Source organism: Pollachius pollachius (genome assembly GCF_949987615.1).
Source record: "Pollachius pollachius genome assembly, chromosome: 7".
NCBI lineage: Eukaryota > Metazoa > Chordata > Actinopteri > Gadiformes > Gadidae > Pollachius > Pollachius pollachius.
The window spans coordinates 2828311-2837935 of NC_136940.1; the positions used below are offsets into that span (position 1 = coordinate 2828311).

Sequence of the window (9625 nt, forward strand, 5' to 3'; positions counted from 1 at the left end):
GACCAGGAGACGCGCTTGGTGTGCTGCGAAACACAGTCCTCAACCGCACAAAGTTTTTCTTTTCTTCTTTGAGTTGAAGACTCTTTCCTCCGTTTCGGTTTCCTCGGCGGCGGCGCGGGGGGGGGGTTGATCTGAGAGTCTGGGTGCGTTGCGGTGCCTCCGAGCCCGTCGGACGCGCAGAGAGACCGAGGCGCAGCGGGGAGAGGAGAGAGCGAGGCGCGGGGCGGTATATGGAAGTGGTGGGCTGCAAGGCAGAGGTAGGCAGTCGCACGTTGCGCCCGGGACCCGGAGCTATGCTTTTCCACGGGATCTCCGGGGATCACATCCAAGGCATCATGGAGGAGATGGAGAGGCGGTCGAAGACAGACTCGCGCCTGGCAAAGGGTATGCAGCTCAACGGGAGAGACGCGGTAGGAAGCAAGCCCGGCTGTGTTTGGGTCCGTGGGGGTGACACCCGGGTGGATGTCCCGGTGCGTTTGGGGAGGAAAACACCAATCTGTGTGCGGGTTCGTTTCAGCACATCGTTTTTTTAATCGACATATTTTAAATAACATATAGGCTATACTGTCCTCCAGAAGCACAGCATTAATGTATAGATCTTCCCCCTATATTGGAACAGGCCTGATTTTATGTTTGGCAATCTTTAAAAATAATTAAAGATAGCTAAAATAGGGATATGGGCCTCTACTTATACTCAGTTTGCAATATGAATCTAATAATTATAGATGGTCATATTGTGCCCATCAAAACTAGTAATTTGAAGGCTTCGTGACACATCTTGTCATCTGATTTAATAGTTTTAAGATCAGCCCAAACTGAGTTATTGCTTTGCTTCCTTAACAAATACACTCAACGGATGTAATGTTTATTTTTGGATTTCTTAGTATGGCATTAATGTCACAATAATGTACTATTATAATAGGCTACTTATACTAGGTTTATACTACTGCTACTGCTACTACTGCTGCTAGGCCTAATACTACTACTACTACTATTAATAATGCAAATAATAATAATAGAACAAATAATAATAATAATTATTATTATATTAGCCTAATAAACATTATAACAACAATCATTCAATAGTCATTATCATTATTATTATCATAATAATAATAATTATCATTATAGTGTTTTTTTAATTCTCTAGCAATTATTACCCTTGACATCACTTTTAGACCGGCTCGTTAAATGCTTTTATTTAAAGAGTAACATCCGTATCTCCACAAACAATTAAAATCTTACAACTTAGCTTTCACATGATCGCACTTTAACGCATCGCATATGTCCTGGTTTCTGAAAGCCTGAACAATGTAGTTATTTCAAACGGCTGTGGAGGAGAAGCTTTTATTATGTTCCACTTTACATGCAGTGGACAAGGGGATGTCAAGGGGCCTTTCTGCGTTTTGTGTAACTTTCTTTTCGTGTATAATTATTATTATTTATTGTATTTTAACATGACTGGCTAGAGGCCTCGTGTTGTTGTTTTGCATGGTGTGTCAAGTTTTATTTTTATAATTGATTTCCTCCATCCCCCCCTCCAGACAATGCCCTCCATGAGCCCGGAGAAGCCGGCCCTGTGCGCCGGCTGCGGGGGTAAGATCTCGGACAGGTACTACCTCCTGGCCGTGGACAAGCAGTGGCACCTGCGCTGCCTCAAATGCTGTGAATGTAAGCTCGCGCTGGAGTCGGAGCTCACGTGCTTCGCCAAGGACGGCAGCATTTACTGCAAAGAGGATTACTACAGGTAACAACATTGATGGTGCTTTTTATATATTTGTTTTGGTTTTGTTTTATTGAACGAGGGCTTCATACATTCTCAGGATACACACCTAATTGACACGCCTATGTTAATTAAGCATTAATAAACGCATGGCCCTTTAGAAAAGCTTGGCCTTTTGAAGGCAGAATTATGCTATATTTTGAAACAAACACAAAAAAATAAAAGTACAGCAAGAACACAGCGTGCTGTCTAGAAGAATGATTATTTTGGTAAAATACTTCCTGAGTAGCCCTGACTCATTAATGAATCAAACAGCCTTTTGAAGGCAGAATTATAATAACTTTATTTTGAAACAACCACAAATAAAAATGTACAGCAAGAAAACGCAGCGTGCTGTCTAGATGAAGGATTATTTAGTAAAATACCAACCGAATAGCCCTAACACATGAATGACTTACACAGACAAACCACTATTTAAATTAAATAACTGAAAAATACAACATAAATCATTAATGGCGGTGTCAGCAGCACCCTAACGAGCGGCTCCTTGTTCCAGAAGGTTCTCCGTGCAGAGGTGCGCGCGCTGCCACCTCGGCATCTCCGCGTCGGAGATGGTGATGCGCGCTCGGGACTCCGTGTACCACCTGAGCTGCTTCACGTGCACCACGTGCAACAAGACGCTGACCACGGGCGACCACTTCGGCATGAAGGACAACCTGGTGTACTGCCGGGGCCACTTCGAGACCGGGGGGGCCCCGGGGGCGGGGGACTACCACCCGCAGCTCAACTACGCCGAGCTCGCGGGCAAGGGCGGCGGAGGCCTCGCGCTGCCCTATTTTAACGGCGGCACCGGGACGGCCCAGAAGGGGCGGCCCCGCAAGAGGAAGAGCCCGGCCATGGGAATCGACATAGCCGGCTACAACACAGGTGAGGCACCGCTGTCGGCACGAGGCCCGCTATAGTCTCACTCTGCTGTTGTTGCGACGCTGTTGCGAGACGATGCCGCTGATTGGCCGGTCAATTAACCAATCAGAGAATCAAGAATTTACATAAATTAGGGGGTTTAAGGTAGCGTGTGTGTATTTCCGGTTTGACTGCGATGCACACATCCAAATGTTTTATTACGTGAGTACGGTCGTGTAACGGTTGGCCTACAGGTTGACTAGGCCGTAGGAAGATGGAGTAGAAAGGAGGCAGTAGGAACTAGGAGGCAGGTGACATAGTAGTGCACAATTAAAAGCAGAAGATCAAATAATCGAAAGCGAAGAGACCAAGAAACAAAAACCAAAGCTCCAGGCTGAGGGGAGCGTAGGGACATTTTACAGACGCAAACCCCCCCGTGCTTTGGAGGGGAGTTGGTCGAGGTCCGACCCCGGGGTCCGACCTCTATAATGACCGATAAATGAGGTCACGAGATATGAGGACCGGGTTTACAGGGCGCGCGTGCTGGGGCTGAAGGTAGCCCGGCCTCGTCCCGCGATCAACGCGTTCCCGTCATTTCAACTTCCGCTAAATTGCTCGTCCACTTACGGATACTTAACGGATACAGTTAATTTTATTTTTTGTGAAACAGTTCTCAGGCATGGTTTTCTCGAACCGGTTCCCCGCCGCGCGCTTTTGTTCTCGCTCTGGGAGAATGAGCGCGCGCCTGAGCGGGTCCCCATTGTGTGCGCGGGGCTCCTGGGGCCCCTGAATGGAGAGGCGTAAGGCTGATGTGTGCGTTAGTTGTTCTTCGTTAATTAGAGGTGACGTTGGAATCTACGCCCGGCCGGCCCTGGTCCCCGTTCTGCGGGGTCAGAGCGGTTCTCAGGGGCAGAGAGCCGGGGGCGGAGGGGCCTCTGGGCCGGTTCTCACCCGAAAGTAGTGGCACGAAAAACCATTGTAAATAATGTGGAGAATGTGGAGAATGTGGACACGATTATATATTATAGGGCCGTGTTAGTGTTGTTAGGATGTTGGGGAGCAGTAAATACGACCGTTAAGGAGTAAGGCGGGATCTGGCCTTCAGTTTTTCATCCATAGATTAAAACCATTAGAAAAAATTGAAGCGAGCTGTGTTACAAAGCATGTAACAGCCCGATGGTTCAGCCATTTATTGAACAAGTCTCTGCTGGTTTAGGTTGGTTTGTACGTTTGAGGTTTTAAGGTTCAAATCCTTCATGTCGGCTCTACTGTAGTTTCTTGATAATCGGATATTCGTAAAACTTTAATTATTCACTCCACAATTTTCGTGACACTGCTGGTTTGTTAAAGCGTCTTAAAAAAACGCATTTTATGTTACCACCGTCATTTTCTTAATTGTTTTAAATTGTATTATTTTGATCGCATTATGTCTGGGCTCTTTTACACTGGAGGTTTATGGCTCTGATGTAATAAGGTAATGTTTAGTCTTATTACGTCTCTGTTTGGACTCAGCTTCTCTTAGTGGATTCTCGACAGTAAAGGCAGGAAAAGTTCGACCAAAGCAGTGTGTTTTAATCCGTCTCAGGCCGGTGTTTCAGTGAGCGGGGAGGCCTGTTAAAGCCCAGTAAAGCTCCGTCTTTATGGCTGCAGAGACCCCTAGTGGGCGACGCTCACATTAAACATCTGGATGGAGACAGGAAGAGCTCTGAAGCCGGCATTATTATCAATTTAAAATCAAGGGTGGACATGCAAAAACACAATGTTGTTATTTAGTGTATAAGAACAATTATTTAACAAAATAAAATGCAGATATATAGGCTATAGAAGTTGTACGTATACACAAATATGCAATTGTACACACACACACACACACACACACACACACACACACACATGCATATGTATACATATATGTGTGCGTGTGTGCGTGTGTGCATGTGTGTGTGTGTGTGTGTGTGTGTGTGCGTGCGTGTGTATATGTACAATTTTACAATTGTTTATACGTGGAATCAATTACATATTGAAATAACTAGGTCCATTAAGCTTCAACCTTTTTTATTTTATTCGCTGTTCTTAAATAAACGAAATGCATAATCATATTTTTCATTGCGGTTACATTATGTCGCCCAATAGCTGAAAATCTCGGCGGCACACTTTGCGACGTCTGTGTGACTCAGTGAATTTGATTGGTTAATCTGTGGCAATTAATTAGGCCTCATCAATTAAACGTTCGACCACTCTCTGTCTATTGGTCCATTTGATGTCTGACGACGTGCCGTCGTAAAAACGAAAAGAAAATGTTTGCATTTTTTAAGACGAAGTGTGAAGATGGCTTTGTAAGAGGGCTTCCTTTTATGGGCTTTATGATAAAAAAGGGAATTGATAAAAGTCTAATTCGCAAACTAATATATAAAATGGCGTTTGCATTTGGAAGCTCTTGAAATCAGGCTGGAGAATAGGCTGCAATAATTATTACCCTGCTATTCAATGTAAGAAAATGCAGTGATATAATTATTCATTATGTAGAGCTAATGCAGTTATGTATGTTTTCCATAATAGTTAACGTGGAAGCAACGTGGAAGCTAATTTAAACTATTTTGCAGAGAGTGCGGAATATGGATATATTTTACATTGAAGTCATTTCCAGAGTTAACGTATATAAATACTAAGTAAACATTTGGTCAATTAATCATACAATTGATAAAAAATATATGCTTTGGGCTTAAATGTCACTATATCTATTGTCTTATTTTTCTTGATTTTAAAAGTAAAAGTGTTATCCTTCTATTTGTATATAGTCCTATAGTTAAAGCCTTTCAAATCTAAACATTGTATTTGCTGAACCTTGATGCTGTGTTTATAATGTAGTTCACTAATACTTTTCACCACAATCCCTTTACTGTCCAGTCTTTATTTCCTCTATACCAGCACCCGTAATTACATTTAAATTTACATTTAGGGCATTTAGCAGACGCTTTCAGCCAAAGCGAATTAAGATAAGTAGTAATTACACAGTAAATGTCCTCACAACTCCTGTCAAGCAAACCTGCTTCAACAAACGTCTTACCGAAATGTAAATAATTGACATATCTCTGTCTTCATTATTCTGAAGTAGGGCCCTTAATTTGAAATAACTCAATCAGTCCCACGCATTGCAATCCGTTTGAAAGGCAATTGAAAGGTAAAGACAAAATGAGTGGGGGAACATGCCAGTCATTGTATAGCACAAGAAGGTGTGTACGTGTGCCTGCATCACAAGTTGTGTGTATGTGTGTGTGTGTGTGTGTGTGTGTGTGTGTGTGTGTGTGTGTGTGTGTGTGTGTGTGTGTGTGTGCGTGTGTGTGTGTGTGTGTGTGTGTGTGTGTGTGTGTGTGTGGCCGTGCATCGTATTCAAAGTGTGTTTCCCTTTCCCTCAGGCTGCAACGAGAACGATGGCGATCACCTGGACCGCGATCAACAGTCCTACCCCCCGTCGCAGAAGACCAAGCGCATGCGGACCTCCTTCAAGCACCATCAGCTCCGCACCATGAAATCCTACTTCGCAATCAACCACAACCCTGACGCCAAGGACCTGAAACAGCTGGCCCAGAAAACAGGCCTCACCAAGCGAGTGTTGCAGGTAAGCCCTGACTCAGCCTCCTCTTTAAAACAGCCACAGTATCACCTGTGTCCCCTTCCATCCCCATCACCCCTCTCCCTCCACCCTCCACCCCCCACCACCTCATTTGACCCCAAGAGTCACATGGTATAGTCACGCCCTTACTTTGATTTCCTTTTTGAAATTTGTTTTGCGTTTGTTTGTTTGGTCCATGAAGTCCCCAAAGGCACCCGGGTTTTATTTGCAACCCATTGTGGAGGTTAAGATTTGTTTTTTTACTTTGGATGGAAAAGGAGAGCCTGAGTTTTTCATGTTTCTCTGGAGTGCAGACAGTAGTTAGAATTGAAGCGGACTGTTTTAAATGATGGTTTAGTTTAACGAAAAGAGTGCACTTTGTGTTCTGTGGTTCAGACCCTAAGGTGGACACAAATGAAAATACCACAAATACGATTATCGTTTTTAGAAGGACATGTGTTTCCATCCGCAATTTAAATCCATCTTCTTACCAGCGTTGAGGATCTAACTAGTTCAATGTCATCTCTTTAGCCCCAAATAATATGTAAACACAGTGACGATAAAAGTGACATCGCATTATATACTTGAGGCCAGGGCACTTTTACATCCAAACTGTTGTTACTTGATACATAAAGTATTGCCTATCTATCTATCCACCTAAAAAAAATGATTTGATACATACATTTTTTTTTTCCTTTTAATTCACAAACAAAAAAGTAAAAGCCGCACTGGGATTGGTTTGCAGGTTTGGTTCCAAAACGCGAGGGCCAAATTCAGAAGGAACGTTTTGCGACAGGAGAATGGGGGTGTTGATAAGGCTGATGGCGCCTCCCTCCCGCCTCCCTCGTCCGACAGTGGGGCCATGACCCCCCCCTCCAGCGCGGCCACACTAACAGAACTGACAAATCCCTCTATCACGGTCGTGACCTCGGTCACCTCTAGTCTGGACAGCCACGATTCGGGGAGCCCGTCACAAACCACCTTGACAAACCTTTTCTAACAAAGCTATCTTTAGGAGACTCGATTTCTTGGTCCGCTTTTTATTTATTGCTTTTTTTTTTGTTTGTTGCATTTTAATTTGCCTTTTTTTTATTTTTTTATTTTATTTTTTTTAAAAAACCGACAACTTTAAAAGCATCTGGTGCTTCTTTGGAGAGCAGAGAGTGCAGTGCACTGTACACAGGAACAACCGAAAACACGGGAACCAGGAACAGCAGCGACCACATAAAAGGAGAGGGGAATCTTTGTAACATGCTCAACAGCCCGGCAGCCCGGCTGTGCACCACTTAGAGACGGGGAGATCTTTGTGTTTTTTTTGCTGGGACGTTTTTGGAAGTGGACGGCACTAGAAATGTTGGCTCTGAAGATTTTCATTGGAGAAAGCGCCCCCCCCGCAATCAGTATCTGGAAAAGTAGATCATTTTTGCTAAGTGAAATTGTAATTTGTACATTTTGATTTGACATATAAAATGACCCCATTCTTACAAGCAATTAATTGGAGAAATATGAATTTACATTTGTTTTATCCCCAGAAATCTGTATTTATATGCACTATGTACGCACTATCCAACTTAGAGATAAATCTTTTTTTTGTTATGTTTTCATTCTTTGTTTTATTTCTTTTTTTTTAAATCCAACTGTAGAATGTTTCTAAGGCTAATTTACAGGAAAAAAAAGGCTTTAATAATTGCAGAATGTCTATAAGTCTGAGTTGGAGGGCTTGGATTGTAATCGGGATATCACACGCAAATCAACTAGCAAAGTAACTACATCCAAAACATTCACGCTAAATGCTAAAGACGCAAACGTACATTGTGGTGTCGGACCGCCACACCTCTACTGTGATACTAAGAGAACGGAGTAGTGTGCTGTACAGTGATAACTGTTTAACATGTCATGCGGTCTTACTGTCTGACCATTAGGAATCTGATTGGCTCCAGCACGGTTGTAAATGATTGTTTTTCTCTTCCTGATGGCGCACTTTTTAAAGATGTGTTGGCTGCCTAGACGAACAGTCCCACGGATCCAACACTGAACATGTCGATAGAGCTACAAATAGATTCAATCCACGCTGACAATATACTGCCCGATGAAAAAGTGCATTATTGTTATGATCATGTTGCTCAGGGTAACGCTGTGTTTTTATAAAAAGGGAAAAGGTGTGTGTGTGGGTTTGGTGTATGCGTGTGTGGGAGTGTGTGTGTGTGTGTGTGTGTGTGTGTGTGTGTGTGTGTGGGAGTGTGTGTGTGTGTGTGTGTGTGTGTGTGTGTGTGTGTGTGTGTGTGTGTGTGTGTGTGTGTGTGTGTGTGTGTGTGTGTGTGTGCGTGCAGGTGTGAGTGAAGGAGGTTAAAGGTTAAGATGCTGCAGTGTTGCGGACTGGATCTTAGAGCTGAACGAGAGATTGAAATGACCTCAGAGAGGTGGAGTCCCATTAAGTATACAGTAAGAACCAGTAAGCCAGAGGGAAACCATTGTCCATTTCGGCCATCTTTCTACTTTCTTTAACAACGCTTGTCACTGAACAGACCAAAACGAAAGCTCAACAAACAACCAACAAAACAAACAAACAAATATCCGTCAACTCGTTGGAAGTTGGATGAAAAAATAGGGCGTATTCCAACGAGGCTAGATGCATTTCATTTTAAGTGTCACAGTTTGTTCTATTGTAGAACAAAGCGGTACTCTAGATCTACTTAAGTAGACGCTTAACTCAGTTCTACTATGTGCCTTATGCTATAACCTTGGAGAAAGTTTGTGAAATTCAGGATCTATGTGTTCTTTGTTAACTGGTTCACATCCTTTTGACGCCTCACTAGTTTTGTACTGTTTTTGCATCTTATTTCTGAAGATCTTTTTATGGTGTATTCTGTTAAAAAAAATAAAAGGGGGCAGCGATGTCATGGAAGCATTTTGTGCACTCTTTCAGAAATAGTTGGGTAATCCCAGACCTTATATATTGATCTTCGTGTTAATAGTTGAGTACAGTAAGTGTTTTATCAAGATTGTCCATGTTTCCCTGTTTCTTGATAAAGATGGTGTATAGAAACTATTTCCCCTTAAATATTTATGGACCAAACGGTTGTTATATATCTTATTAAATTTGTGTGAATAAAAAGTACTTTGCTTTAACTGGCTTTTATTTTTCATTACATGTACCATTTTGTTGTGTTTTTTCCTTAACTACTATTTTTTTATTTACATCAAAAAGAACCCCCAGAAAAAAATTAGCAAACATTAAGTTATTAATTACCAGTTAAACGTCGTTCCCCATTTTTGCCTCCATTTCTTTATTTCTATTTCTTATTTTATGCTGTTTCTAGTTGTAATGCCCCATGGACTTGCATCTAAACCCTGCAGTCAAAAAGATGAAATTGTTTTTCTTAATG

The 9625-nt window shown here is 42.6% G+C and overlaps 1 protein-coding gene across 2 annotated transcripts in view; it reads left to right on the forward strand.

Moving 5' to 3' along the window:
* Positions 1 to 230: 230 nt before the first annotated feature.
* lhx9 (LIM homeobox 9) overlaps positions 231 to 9625 on the forward strand; it is a gene marked incomplete at both ends in the record, with an annotated part of 9659 nt that continues 264 nt past the window's right edge. The window contains 5 exons of one of the 2 annotated variants that reach the window (XM_079739224.1): positions 231 to 410; positions 1545 to 1747; positions 2280 to 2650; positions 6043 to 6245; positions 6985 to 7239. In XM_079739224.1, the coding sequence (XP_079595350.1) occupies positions 231 to 410; positions 1545 to 1747; positions 2280 to 2650; positions 6043 to 6245; positions 6985 to 7239 (1212 nt within the window). Of the gene's footprint in view, positions 411 to 1544; positions 1748 to 2279; positions 2651 to 6042; positions 6246 to 6984; positions 7240 to 9625 lie in introns of those variants that run through there. The other variant, XM_079739225.1, reaches the window with a different exon arrangement.